At 37.6% G+C, this 15,662-nt stretch overlaps 1 protein-coding gene across 2 annotated transcripts in view; it reads right to left on the bottom strand.

Moving 5' to 3' along the window:
- Positions 1-7,653: 7,653 nt before the first annotated feature.
- The window catches only part of ttbk2a (tau tubulin kinase 2a), a 35,172-nt gene continuing 27,163 nt past the window's right edge, over positions 7,654-15,662 (bottom strand). For both annotated transcript variants that reach the window (XM_056476534.1, XM_056476536.1), the window contains 2 exons: positions 14,675-15,570; positions 7,654-8,547 (listed from right to left, as the gene is read on the bottom strand). In XM_056476534.1, coding sequence (XP_056332509.1) covers positions 8,130-8,547; positions 14,675-15,570 — 1,314 coding nt within the window. In that variant the 3' untranslated portion in view covers positions 7,654-8,129. The remainder of the gene's footprint in view (positions 8,548-14,674; positions 15,571-15,662) is intronic.

Genomic DNA, 15,662 nt, shown 5'->3' with positions numbered 1-15,662 from the left:
TCGACCCTGTCTTCTTCCCTCAACAACGAACATTGCTACAATGTATAATGTATTAATTGGGCAACTCATCTTTATAGATTTTGCCATAATGTACATACGCAAACAGTGTAGTGTGCCTTCCTGACAACTAAGCAGTTTTATACACATTAAAGTCATTCAATTCCAATCTACCTTTTTTTTTTTGCAGTTACTGACTGATCTTTAATATATGTGTACACACTGGTAACATGCACAGAAATCCTCACAGGGCATCACAGACAGATGATACATAGTGTATAGCAGGCATGTCCAAGCTCGGTCCTGGAGGGCCGGTGTCCTGCAAAGTTTAGTTCCAACCCCAATCAGACACACCTGGGCTAGCTAATCAAGCACTTACTAGGCTTTCTAGAAACATCCGTGCAGGTGTGTTGAGGCAAGTTGGAGCTAAAATCTGCAGGACACCGGCCCTGTAGGACCGAGTTTGGACACCCCTGGTGTATAGCTATCCACACGCAAACCTTCACTGTTTTTCAGAGCTGTGTTTCCACCTGTGAATTCACATTGGGGACAATAGAAAAGTTTGTTGTCTTGAGCTTTTTAAGTAAATAAAACAGCAACAAATAAAAGATATTTGAATCCTTACTGTTGCTGACTTTATTTTTGTTTTTGCAACCCTATTAAGATTGATGTGTTCGCCTCTGTGTTTTTTGACAAACATGTTTGTAACCATATTTAGAGGATGTGTATGTTCTTTTTATATGCTTTATATATATATATATATATATATATATATATATATATATATATATATATATATATATATATATATATATATAATAGTTGAAGTTAGAATTATCAGCCCCCCTATTTATTTTTTCCCCAATTTCTGTTTAATGGAGAGAAGATTTTTTTCAACACATTTCTAAATATAATAGTTTGACTAAATTGTCTCTAATAACTGATTTATTTTATCTTTGCCATGATGACAGTAAATAATATTTGACTAGATATTTTTCAAGACACTTCAATACAGCTTAAAGTGGCATTTAAAGGCTTATTAGATTAATTGGGTTAACTAGGCAGGTTAGGGTAATTAGGCAAGTTATTGTATAATGATGGTTTGTTCTGTAAAGTATTGAATAAATGTATAGCTTAAAGGGGCTAATAATTTTGACCTTAAAATGGTTTTTAAAGAATCATAAACGGCTTTTATTCTAGCCGAAATAAAACAAATAAGACGTTCTCCAGAACAAAAAATATTATCAGATATACTGTGAAAATTTCCTTGCTCTGTTAAACATTTGGAAAATATTTAAAAATGAAAAAAATTCAAAAGGGGGTCTAAACATTCTGACTTCAATTGTATATTAAGCATGGTATATATATATATACCACACGAACACGGGCAGAACATTCAAACTCCACACAGAAATGCCAACTGAACCAGCCGTGACTCTAACCAGTGACCTTGCTGTGAGGTGACAGTGCTAATCGCTGAGCCTCCGTGTCATCCTTTTTTTTTTTTGGACATCTTTACCATTTGCTTCCACTCTGGAATGGCAGTCCTTCTCAGATGATGTCACTTTGACAGGCTGCATCCAAAATTGCATACTTTCGAACTATATAGTGCATTGTGCCATGATGTCATGTAGGAGAGTTCCTGAATGGGAGTAAAGTGATGCAATTGTTGCATACTACATGCATTCACTACTACCTGCCTTTTTTCCCTTCACTTTTTTGTCAATTGGTAAAATTTTGTTCCTCGCCACTGGCTTGCCTGGTTTAGGACTTGTAGAGCTGCGCATCGATGGATTTGCACTTCAGTGTTTGGACTTTCAACAGGGAAAATTAAACCACACTGAAATGAACTAAACTCAAATTAAAATTTAACTGTGAAAACTGAAACAGTTTCAATTTACTAGAACTTCTATGTTAAGCTGCTTTGACAATCTACATTGTAAAAGTGCTATAGAAGTAAAGATGAATTGAATTCATACTATATAGAAAGTACTTTTCCAGTGGTCATGTTACAATTTCAAATTCTTGAGTAGTAGGTGATTCCGGATGCAGCTGCAGAGAAGAGTAAAAATAAATAATTAGAGTAAAGTGAGAAAATATGATACACCGGTGTTTTGGAATATGGAAAAACTATATCTGATTGGGCAGTTAAAAGATTTAAGCTGTAAAGGTAGGTAAAAAAAATAGGTAAAAAAAGGTAGGTAAAAAAAATCGAATCTGTTGGAGATAATAGGTACACTCGTGTTTTGGAATATGGAAAAAACTGTCTTTACATCTGTTTTTTATATAATTAGTTTTGATTTTATTTATACTTATGTGCTACATATGAAATGTGCTATATAAATAAACTTGCCTTGCCATAATTCAGATCAAATCAGACATAGATAAAAGTCCGCAGTAACTTCCATATATCGGCAATTTCGAAAAAAAGTAGAGCTATTTGAATGGGGCGACACAATGGTGCAGGCGGTAGTGCCTCACAGCAAGATGGTCGCTGGTTCGAGCCCCGGCATTTCTGTGTGGAGTTTGCATGTTCTCCCATGTTGACGTGGGTTTCCTCCAGGTGCTCTGATCTCCCCCACAGTCCAAAGACATGCGCTATAGGTGGACTGGGTAAGCTGAATTGTCCGTAGTGTATGTATGTCCTGGTCCTCAAGTTTGGGGGATGAGCATTGGGCTAACAACCGACCTCATAAAAAACACCAATAAGGTGCGGCTAAATATCAATGTCAATATAAAATGGCCCTGGTAGAGCTATTTGAATAAAGACAACTCATTTTCAGAGAAGTGTAATGGCATGCTGAATGAAAATTTTATTCATAGCAAGTTTATAAAAATAAAATACAAAATAATTCCAACTGAAAAAACCAACAAGTAAACAAAACGAAAAATAAAAATAAACACTGTACAAGGCATTTATGATACAAATGAAAATGAACACAAATAATTACAGTAATGTACAATGTCCCGTCTGTTAACATTCTTTTGTACACTGTACATATACAATAATATACAGCAAGAGAAAAATAAAATAAAAAAACATTCAGATGCAAAATTGTAATCGTAAGCTTTTTTTCTTTTACCTCTGACTGTTACTTGTCGTTTTAACAATGAATAATATTACATTTGCCACTTACTAGTTTTGTTCATTCCCTTAAATTCCTTGAAGGTGAAATCCTAACACAGATATAATTTCAGTATAATGCCGAAACAATACTGTGCACTTTAAGTGTTTAATATACAGATAAACGCATGAAAAAACAGTAAGTAAAAAAGAAATGTAAGCAAAGACAAACACTGTAAATATACTGTAAATTAGTCTGCTTCAGACGCACTGTTAAAAATGCAGGCTTCCACACAGTTCATTCAGGTTGTCCTAACACGAATCGATTAAGTTAACTTAACAAATTGAAGTGTATTGAACATAAAACAATTAAGTTGTCCCAAAAAGTCTCCAAAATGTGTCTTTTAAGCTCATTTTACTTAAGTAGTTTGAACAGGCAGCAAAATCGTGTGTGTGTGTGTGTGTGTGTGTGTGTGTAGGATAAAACCAATATTCACTAATCACTAAAGAATTTTTATTTTGGATTTGTGGATGAAGATCCTCTGTTGATTTCTTCATTATTTAACAGTGATGTTATGAACTTGGTCATGGCGAAATTTATTCTCCTTCGGCCAAAAGATTATTGAAGAAATGACAAAACAGCTGCATTTTAAAGTAACCAACCAAAGTGTCACAGAGCAGACTGGAGAACTTACCTACCTTAAATCTGTCTCGTTAAAACCAATAGCTCATTATAATATACAGTACAATGCAGTAATAGCAACTGTAAATAGTGTCTGACTAAAGTGATGCATACTGAAAATATTAAAACCCCAAAAAAGAAAGTCTATTTTGAACCATGAGAGACTGTTTACATTTTTGGCATTGATATTGATGGCATACACTGATATCAAACATGCTAATAAATTAGCCAGCTTACTCTCCATTAGCCAACGTTCTCTCTGCAGGAGCTGATGTAAAGTTAAATATGGGTGAGTGGATATATTTAAGACTCAAACCAGTGGTTAGAAAACAAACATGGATTCCCTATTTACAAGCTCGTCAGGCTACAAACTCCGGGTATATGAAAACTTGTAAGTGGTGTTCATTGTACATTGCAGCGTTTTGTTACTGTAGCTCATGCAAAGAGTTGGCCTTCTATGAGAAATGGAGGAGACGTTACAGCATTTTACAAGCGGAAAAGGAAGACGCCGATGCTCCAGTCTTTAAAGAGAATTAGTGGCATGCTATAGGTATTCTTGATTTTTAAAGACCCACGAAACAGAAATCGTCATTATGAGCAACAAATGCTGAGGTTTTGAAATGTAAAACCCATTTTTCTTGGATTGACTGTATCATGTGGCACATATATTAAAATTGGCTACTTTATCAGTATCAGAACTCAGAACTTTTTAAAAGCAGTTACTGACTGATCTTTAATATTGTTCATTTATATATATTTATTTATACAACAGTTCTGTCTGGTTGTTAAATCTGATTGGTTGATAGCCGTGCAAGATTTTGCGATAATTTCGGAGCTACATTGCGTCGGCATCCATCAGCCTTTCATACTGATCAGAGCAAGGACGGTTGACACTCTGCCACAGGATGGCGACAGAGACCGCATAATAAGCCCTTCGAGGACAAAAACTCGTAATTTCAAAAACTCGTAATTTCAAACTACAGCTTATCAAATCGTTATAAAACTGGTAAGTTACATTCTAAGTCGAATAATCCTAAAATGTCAGCGAAACCACCTTTTTTGTCTTTACTTTAGACATTACGCTAGAAAATCAGTCAAATACTAGCTCTGAAGTGACGTGTTTTTAAGCAATGGTTTCTGCTTTTCTGACTTCTCAGTTGCAGGAACGGTGGAAGAAAGTAGTTCTTACAAAAGGATTTAGAGACTTTCTGTGTTTGATTTTCTTTTTTATATACATGAATATGCTGGCGAACTGTTGTATAAATGCAATATCACACTCGTAGCAGTGCGAAATGGCTGTATATCTATCTGCACTGGAGCAACCCTAAAGCAATCGGCCTGTGGTCTCATGCAAATGAATGCCTCCCACCAGTGTTAATATACAACCATATTGGACTGCTACGAGTGTGATATATATATATATATATATATATATATATATATATATATATATATATATATATATATATATATATATATATACATACATACAGTTGAAGTCAGAATTATTAGCACCCCTGAATTATTAGCCCCCCAGTTTTTCCCCCCCAATTTCTCTTTAACGGAGCGATTTTTTTTCAACACATTTCTAAACATAATAGTTTTAAAAACTGATTTCTAATAACTGATTTATTTTACATTTGCCATGATGACAGTAAATAATATTTGACTAGATATTTTTCAACACACTTCTATATAACTTAAAGTGACATTTAAAGGCTTAACTAGGTTAATTAGGTTAAGACAGGTTAGGGTAATTAGGCAAGTTATTGTATAATGATGTTTTGTTCTGTAGACTATCGAAAAAATAGCTTAAAGGGGCAAATAATTTTTACCTTAAAATGGTTCATAAAAAAATTAAAAACTGCTTTTATTCTAGCCGAAATAAAACAATTAAGACTTTCTCCAGAAGAAAAAATATTATCAGACATACTGTGAAAATTTCCTTCCTCTGTTAAAAAATAATTTGGGAAAATATTTAAATAAGAAAACAAAAATTCAAAGAGGGGCTAATAATTCTGACTTCAACTGTATATATATGTATATATATATATATATAGTCAAGAATTATATGTTTTGCTTCAGAATCTTTAAATACGATAACCTTGCTAATGGTTAACGAAGCTGAGAGCACTTCATTTTTGTTGTTAGCCTAAAATCACAAATCAAATGAACTAAAATATATCTATTTTTTACTATGCAATCTGTTGTACAAAACTTTCCGAATTCATGGATGGTCCAGTTTTAGAGTTTTGTAAATGTAAAACAGACACAGATTTTGTGAGGGTCAGTAAAAGTGTGATGGTACAATGTGGTTAGATACCAGAAGATCAACCAAAAAAAAAAAGCTAATTTAACAAATAGAGTGACTCCAGATCCGGAGAGCTTGAGCCTGTCCAATATTCTGTATATTCCAAAGCAAAACGTCTTTAGGCACGTCAAAGCGCAAGAACACCTTTTTTTTTTTTTATTGATTGATTCAGTCATCACGTTTTCTTGCAAAAACTGCTCCACTGGCATTCCTCTCAAGCTCACTGAGGACAAAAAAAGTACACATATGCAAATGATTGGCTAAACCATAGCGAGTGCATGGTCTCGTTTTTATATACTCAGAAGGTTGTTCACCTTCCTATTATTTGTGAACCCTCCTATTATTTATTTACTCTTGTTGTTCCAAACCTGTATGAAGGACTTCCACTGTCATCAAGAAAAAGAAACAAAACATTAATCTAATACAAAAAAATAAATCAGTTTGGAAAAACATGAGCCTCACTTTAAGTTAACTTGAATGCTAACTTAGCAAGGTTCTCTTTGAACTGTTTGCTTGTGCAGAACGTGTGGGCCTGTTTATACTTGGTCACTTCATGGATTTGTAAAAAATGAATTGAAGTTTCAACTCAAAATACTACACAAATCATTTCTTTTAACTCTTTGAAACTGCCCCTTTTAGGATTTGATCCAAATTGTGCAGTCTCTTTAAATTTAAATGAGCTTGTGCTCCCAGACTTCTTTTTAAAAATGGGCGGAGCTACAAATGCCTATGTCAGCATAGCGGCAGATTTAAAACTCTAATGGCTGACAGGCTGCTTCTCACTTAGGGCTCGACACTAATGGGCCGGACTCTTCCCATCCGATTACATGTACAACTGAAGAATGTCAATCAAAGTGTTTCTACAGATTTTTTTTTAACAAGTGTGATTATAAAAAATAGAATTAATAAATTGTTCACCATTAGAAGCTGGCTATATTTACACTGATGCCACACAACTGTGATTTTTGCATAATAGGTCCCTCTTAGGACCAGTGCAGTTTTGTCTAGAATGTGTCCCAGATCACTTCCTGAAGTAGTCTGAGCGATCAGATTTATATTCATCTCGAAATGCAAAAAACCCAACCCAGGCTCATTCTGAAAACGTTTTCTTGCAGTTTTTGTTTTAGTAACTCCACCAGAGGCCGCTGTGTACACTTTTTGACATCTTAAATTTCTCTCGCGAGTGCTATTCACGCCTGCTCTTCTTGCGTAAATCCACCAGAGGCCACTGTCGACTGACTGACCAACTGACCCACCCTCCTCCTTCCCTAAGCCCAACCAATAGTGTTTCCAAAAGCACTAATTGACCAGCGCCCACCCCATTTCCTAAACCCAACTGACAGTTTAAAAAACCAATCCAGAAAAGGAAAGGCCCTCATTTGATTTTCAGATTTTACCACATTCTTACCCTGTTATTTACTGGTTTATTTAATTATTTTGACTTTCCTACTTTCTGGAACTGTTCTTCGCTGGACTCACGCCCCATTGTCGTGGTCAAATCTCTGCATCTCACATCCACCAACGAACATGGCGAGCCACTGGACAAACTGGTAACAGCGGAAAAGGAACATGTCATACCACAGCGTTGCATTTGTTTTAAAGACGAAATGCAGCCATACAACCTTCTGGCTACATAATTCACGATCATGTATATGGGGGACGTTTTCAGAATGAGCCTATGTTAAAATAACAAATGGAGTGACCATATGTAAACAGCCCCTGTGTGTCAGGTCAAGTTTAGATGCTGACAGTAGCCAAAGCACAGAGCATGGGAAGAGTTAATGATCTTCAGTGTACCTGCCACTGCTTGGAGAAATAAATAACAATAAATACTATAGTACAGCCGAGCTCCCAACAATCCCTACAATCATCTTCATAAAAGCTCTGGAATGTTTGAAATGAAAGAAATGCTAAAACACTAGAGATCCAGCCAATCACAATCACCTATAAACTCTCGTGATTCTTCTGAAAAGCCAAAGCCAAAGTCTTAAAATTGAGGCTACTGATGGAGGGAAAGCGAAAGTACGTCACATATTTGACCATTCACGTCTTCTGGGTCTGAAGCCTGTGGTTGACTATCTGCTCAGCTTACTTGAGCACCTGACGCCAGCTTTGCTCCGCTGGGTGTGTATAGTGATGGAGCGGGCCTGTCTCGCGCAGCACCCGTCCTGTGCGTGTGGATGAGAGCGGCGCTGAGGAGGCGAGCCCGAGAAACTAGGAGGAGATCGGCTGCGGCCCAGACAGCCTCCACGGTGCTCGTGGCGGGACGGGGAGGAGCTGACGGAGCGCTGCAGGGAGGACGAGCTGCGGGGGGAGGCGCTGGAGCTGCGCTGGTGGAGATGATGGAAAACATGCCTGGCGCTCACATGCTGCGGAGACGAGCTGCTGTGCTGCGGAGAGCCACGGGGTGAGCTGGTGTGCATTAGCTGGGCCAGACAGGTTAGCAGGTCTGAGTCACTGGTGCTGCCGGCACGAATCCTGTATCGCCGCAGCCTAGAGGAGAAGCAAAGCGACAATTTTGACAATCTATAAATAGCTTACGTAACGTCAACACTCTGCTTGCTAATGTAAAAAGGACTACGCGGTCAATCACAGAATACATCTTTGCATCTAAAAACATGAGACGCAGAACTCAGGAACACTGTAAAAATGCAGGGTTCCACCCAATTCGTTCATGTTGTCCCAACGCAAATCGATTAAGTTAACTTAACAAATTGAAGTGGATTGGTCAAAAAACAGTTAAGACTGAAGCCCAATCCCAATTCTATCCCTTAGCCCTTCCCCTTACCCCTACCCCTTATTTTGCACGTTCACGTCAAGGGGTAAGGGTGTCCCAATTCTCTTTACCTTGAAGGTGTAGGGCTAAGGGGAAGGGGTGAATAGCCCTTCGAACAAAGATTTTTCAGGATCACACTCGAAACCAAGGGGTAAGAAAATTTCCCAGAATACACCAGCTACAACGGTAGTACTGCTGAACCCAGAGGTAAGGAAGTCCACAAATTAGTATTTTTTGTCATTATTACGATTTTTTACAACAAACATATTTTAATAAATTCATAATTATGTTCATGTCTTACCGTCATGTTTTAAAAAACAAAAACGCTAAAATAAAAACCGCTAAATTTGGCTAAATCTATAATCCATAATAATAAATCTTGTACAGCAGTTTGAACAAGCAGTAAAAATCACTTTTTTTTGAGTCAACGGTTTTAAAAAAGTGATTCCTCCGTCATGAACGTGTATCTCAGAAGAGAATGTGTATGCTGAAATACCTCGCTTCATTCTAGGACATTTTTAAAAGACAGCAGTATGAAGATAAACACCATATTTACCAACAACAGACCAAACTTAAATCATCCTATTATAGGCAAAAGGTTGAGATAGTTTTTTAAATCAGCTGATCAAGTTCTTTAGCTCAAATGGATACTTGGTCAATTTTCAAATGGGCTTCCGACCACATTATTGTACAGAGATGGGAATCATAAAAATAACAAATCACTGATATTTGCCTAAATGCAGACAGAGGCAAATTAGCAGCGCTGGTATTGATTTAAGTGCTGCATTTGACACAGTTGATGAAAACATACTTTTTGATATGCTGGAAAACTGGGTAGGGCATTCAGGGAAGGTCATTTAGTTTACTGTGTAAGCATCAAAAATCTAAGTTGACATCCAGTCCCACAGAGCTCTATTCTTGCACCATTCCTGTTTAACTTGTTTAAACAAATTTGAGGATTCTAGTACTTCACTTGATAAAAACAGACTGAATTAATTATATAATACCAACATGTTTCGGCTTAAAAGTCTTATTCAGAATATTCAACACACATCACACACAAACAAATGGTATTATCCAATAAAAGGAATAGGTCACCCCAAAATAAACATTCTGCCTAGATTTAGTCATCCTCTAGTTGTTCCAACTAGTTGTTCAAACTGTTTGAGTTTCTGTCTTCTGTTAAACTCAAAGGAAGACATACTGAAAGGTGTTGGGATTTGACTTCCACAATATCTTTTGTCCCTACTATGGATGTCAATGGCTGCATTTTTAAACATTCTTCAGAATATCGTTTTTAGTTTTCAACAGAAGAAGAAAAATGTTAAGAAAGAAAAGTTGAATTGAGTAAATGGTGAGGAAATGTTCATTTCTGGGTGAACTATACCTTTAACAAAGTCTCTTTTTATCACAAGTGGTACTGGAATTCCCTTGTTGTAAAGATGCTCCAGATCCTACCTCACTAACATGTTCATGCTCCCACTGAGCCAAATAATGAGTAAGAACCAAATCACTTACCACAGCTATGCAAATTATACTTAGATCTAAGCACTGTCACTCACTGACAGCCCCACTGGCTCCCTCTGCCAATTCATACCAAAATTACCAGTTGGATGTACCAAGAACATAAAATCCAAGTCAAGATTTTTGGTATTTTACATTATTTTTAATTCTCCTGCTTCTGTTCAGATTATTTAATGATTCTTTTTTATCCTTTTAGGTAAATATGTATATAGTAAATGTGCTATATAAATTAACTTGCCTTCCTAGCATGAAACCAAGGGTATTATAGTTAATGAAATTGAAAAAAACATTTTCGTTAACTGAAATAAAAATAAAAACGAGTTTTGTTTCGCTTTTTAAACTAGAACTAACTGAAACTGTATTGTTTACATACAAAACTAACTGAAACTACCTAAAATTACATATTTATAGAAGTAAATCTATTTACTTCGCGCTGCCAGGTGTTTGACCTCAGAGTCATCCTGCTGATGACATTGGCCAGATCAAGCTGGTCCTCCTCCTGTCATCCTCGCTGTTGCTCCCGTGACAAAAACAACGGCCGGACATGACAGCAGCATGGTGACATCGTTAAATACGACCCGAGAAGATACTTAAAAGTATCAATTAACATATTTGTGCCAAATAATAGGTTTTATTTCTGTATTATTCATTTATCGCGATCGCTAAAATCAAATTTACCAATTTAAAAACAAATTCACCAAATCGAACAAAATCATTTGAAATGATTTGCGTCTTCAGTAGCGTTAAGCACTTATCCACAAACTACTTACTTATTAAAATGCCTGATGTGCCTCTGACTGGAAATAAACTAATATATACTGAGTTATTCAGTTATTAGAACAGTACACTGAGATCAGATTTGAGAAGCGGTGAATCGATGATACTGCACATGCGTGATTCAGTAAACCGAACACAAACAGTACATGACAGCCTGCTGTGATTGAACTAAACTTGAGCAACTGCAGCGCGGGTAAACCTAGAGCTTAAATGATAAGATCTGGTGAAACGTACGTTTATTTCATAACAGAATGTCGTAATGGAATTTAAATCAGTGAATCATGCTTCAGTCACGTTGCAAAACGTAATTGTAAGAAACTTTTCAGATCATGGTGAAGTTTTAACTTAAAGAAATTATGATTGCTGACTACATATTTTTTGATATGTGAAGTCCAAACCTAGGAAGATTGACACAAAAGATCCAGTTTGCGTTAAAGATCCAAACCTCCCATCACTACTGTGTATCTAACCTCAGATGCAGCCTAAATGTTAGCCCATCTTTGGTTGAGTTCTTATTATACAATATTTATTCTGATGATTTTGAATCTTTCACCTAACAAATATCCTTATTTAGAAAAAATAAAAATAAAACTAATACTGAAACTAATAAAAACTAAACTAAAATTAAGCAATTTCAAAATATAAAAACTAGTAAATCTGCCTATAAAAACGAATTAAAACTAACTGAATTTGAAATCAAAAAGTCAAAACGAAATAAAACTAAATCTACTAAAAAAATGAAAAAGCCTTGACTAATGCTTAGTAACCAAACTTAGGAACCACACAGAACTATCTAGCATTTATTATTTTAGTAATCATAAATGTCTAGGTACTTTCTAGGAACCAGATGATCTGGATATGGTGTCCTTGTTGTTTGCTGTGGCAGTTAGTCCACTGGTTTGTAATCACAAACACATTCTGGGTAGTTGCTAGGTAGAAACAAAAGTGGTTTGGGTGTTCTATGCGGTTGATAAATAATAGACAGATCAGTTGACAAGATGTTGAGAATAGCCTGAATGAGAAAGGGTTAAGCGTAGGGATAGAGGTATAAAATATAATTGAAACTGGGCTCAAGTGTGGTGAACATACTGAACGTCTACAGTTCTTGGGGGCAAGCAAGAATCTCTTTTGTCTAGAAAGTCATACGTTTTGATCTCCTCCCCGTATGCCCAAGACACTTCCTCATTAACACTCCATATTTCTGTAATGTATCATGCAATTTTTATTGTGCATCACACGGGTGATCACATTATATTATAAAGACAGTCATCATAAAAATAACAAGTGAAATTATATTTTCCTAAATGCAGTCAGAGGCAAATTAGCAGTGCTGGTATTGATCTCTGTGATGCATTTGATACTGTTGATCAAAACTTTTTGATAGGCTGGAAAACTGGGTAGGGCATTGAGGGAAGGTCTTGTAGTGTCTTATGCAAGTGTCAGAAAGTCAACGTGCACATCCATGGCTCTGTTCTTGGACCATTCCTGTTTAACTTGTTTAATTTAAAAATATGCAAGCATAGCGTTTATATACTGCTGCTCTCTGATGATTTAAATGGATTCTTTTATCCTCACTTGTAAGTCTAGCCATCATAAAAATAACAAATGAAATTATATTTTCCTAAATGCAGACAGAGGCAAATTAGCAGCACTGGTATTGACCTCAGTGATGCATTTGATACTGTTGACCAAAACATACTTTTTGATAGGCTGGAAAATTGAGTGGAGCTTTTAGGGAATGTCTTGTAGTGTTCTATGCAAGTATCAGAAATTCAACGTGCACATCCATGACATGTGGAGTCCCACAAGGTTCTGTTTCTGGACCATTTCTGTTTTCCAGGAATGTTTTTGGAGGAATGGTCCTGTTTTTGGACCATTCCTGTAGAAACACTCTACAAGAACTCAATAATGGAAATGATGTTTACTATACATGTACCACAATCATGTTGCACTGCTTGCTTCAACCATAAATATCTCTTGCACAATATTAAACCTTAAATACCTCTTTTGCACAATATTCACCTTCAATTCCTCTCTTGCACGATATCCTGCACAACATGATTCAGTCTCATGTAAAAGTACTTGTATAGCCTGTCTTATGTGTATAGTTAAGTATCTTATAGTATATGTTAAGGCTGGCTCACACTGTGCGTTTTTTTTTTTTATAATCCTGAACGATCCTAGCATGTCAGACTGCGCGAACTTGGCTCCCAAGTCACACTGTAAGATCTCAGCTGTCATGAAGTCAGACTGAATTACAATGAAGGCGCGCCAAACAAGAAAGAAAATGCCCCCCGGAGTTTGACGTCATCCACCTGTGACAATTTCACTATAACACGTTCTGAAATGATTCCTCACAGCAAAGGGAAAAATCTGTAGCTGCAATTTTGCACAGGGCATGTCTCAATAATAAAACCAGGAAGAAAAAAGACTGTTTTGACATTTCCTGCGGTCGCTTGAATTGTCGCATAAATCGCATCATCAAATTCTGTTCTGTTGTCACACTGCAGCAAAGTGTCTGAAATCTTCTGACACTTCCAGAACTTAATCAGAGGAAAAATCTAATCGCAACAGGCACTAAGCAGCTGTCTGTGAACATGTCAAACCAACAATCAAAGATCACAGATTTTAGCCTAGGATTTCAGAAATCTTTTAGGATTTCCCAAATTTTACTCAGATGACAAAATCGTGGCTGAAATCTCACAGTGTGAGCAGGGCTTAAGTTATGCATAGAATTTTTTTTTAAATAGCTCTTATGTCCAGTGTTGTGTTTGTATTTATGATTAATTTATGTAACACCGTGGTCCTGCGAGACATGCCATTTCGTTCCTCTGTATGTCCAGACATGTAGCGGAATGACAATAAAGCTGGACTTGACTTGACTTTAACTTGTTTATGCATAAATTTGGAAGCATAGCATTTATATACTGCTGCTTTCTGATGATTGGTACGTCACTCTGAATAATAGCATCTGCTAAATTAATAAACGTAAATGGTCTAATTCAGGGCTGCCAAACTCAGTTCCTGAGGGGCCACAGCTCTGCACTGTTTAGTTCCAACCCTAATTAAACACACCTGATCAAACTAATTGAGTCCTTCAGGCTTGTTTGAAAGCTGTAGGTGAAACTGCGGTCACAATAGAGTTTGGGCATGTGAAATTCTGTCGTACGGCGCTGCGAAAAGGGGTGTGATTAAACAAGATGATTAGACATTTATATAAGCGAGCGATTGCTCCATATTTAAAATTTCTGTCCAGTGAGGTCATGTTTTGATCCTTGATTGGTCTCACGCAGTCCAGTGAAGCGATTTCGACTGCGAAACTTGCTGCACAACCTTGCGTTTCCAGTCTGTCGCTTTCGTGTGTGGATGAATGGAAGTATATGGAGAGAAAAGTCCAGTGTGACCGCAGCTTGAGTGTGATAGAGCAGGGTTGGAACTAAACTGTGCAGGGCTGCGGTCCTCCAGGAACTGAGTTTGACACTCCTGATCTAATTTAACAAAAAATAGGAAAACTTTATGATGGCTTTGTTCCAAAATACTCACCTTCCATCCACAGTGGAGCGGCTAGGAGGTTTGCCTGGTGGTGGACGAGGCATGAAGTGTCCAGTAAGGGTTTCCATGCTAGCTGTAGGGGTAACTGGCCGAGGTATCTTGCTCTTTCGTAAAAGTGGGCTGGAGGATGAGGACAGTGAGAGGGCGTCATCTCCATGACGATCAGAACGAGATCCCATAAGCGACTCGTCGTCTTGGGAGCGTTCAGAAGACGCAGAAGAAATCTGGTCCCGCTGCATGGCAACCATGATGGCCCGCCTGTCAGAGGACAGGGATGGGGAAGCAGAGGGGGAGAGTGGAATTTGGTGAACCCTCCTCTGGAGCAGCTTCTCTTTAGCGGATCCCGGTGGGGGATCCAGAAGGCTAGACGGTTCTAACACTGGGATGCGGCTGTGCCGACGACTGGGGTCTTGTTTGGGAGTGGAGGCTGGAGAAGAGTGTCCGTTAGTAGCGCGAGCATTCTCCTTGCCCTCCTCCAGCATGAAGTGGTTGGGATCATTCACATGCTCAAGGATTAGAGAGTCACTCTTGAGGTCTTTCAGTACTTGAATCTGCTCGTTGCCATTTCTCTGTGTGTCTGAAGGTGGCGTATGACAGCCGTTTATCAAAATCGGACTACGTGGAGAAGGAGGTGTGCGTGGAGATGGGATCAGGCTTGGCACTGGGCTTGAAGGTTTCTGATGGCCATTCCCATTTACCAAAGGATCCGCCTCGACATTCGCAAGGCTAGTGAGTTGGAAAGCAGCCTGCTCCTGTGGGGAGTTGATGTCAGCTGTGTTGTCTTGTGGATGCATCCCATTGTTACCATTGTCAGTATCACGCCTCTCCAGTGAAACACAGTCGGATGCACATTGCGAGGACATCACAGAGGGTCGTTGGGCTGTCAGCTAAAAAATGGATAGAGAAAATTAGCATTTGTATATATCATCACATACATTCTCGATCTCACCTAGGAGAAACCAAATTAAGGTTCATCTTG

Source organism: Danio aesculapii, chromosome 17 (genome assembly GCF_903798145.1).
Source record: "Danio aesculapii chromosome 17, fDanAes4.1, whole genome shotgun sequence".
NCBI classification, from domain to species: Eukaryota; Metazoa; Chordata; class Actinopteri; order Cypriniformes; family Danionidae; genus Danio; species Danio aesculapii.
The sequence above is the reverse complement of the archived record's forward strand: the minus strand, read 5'-3'. Positions and strand labels throughout refer to the sequence as shown.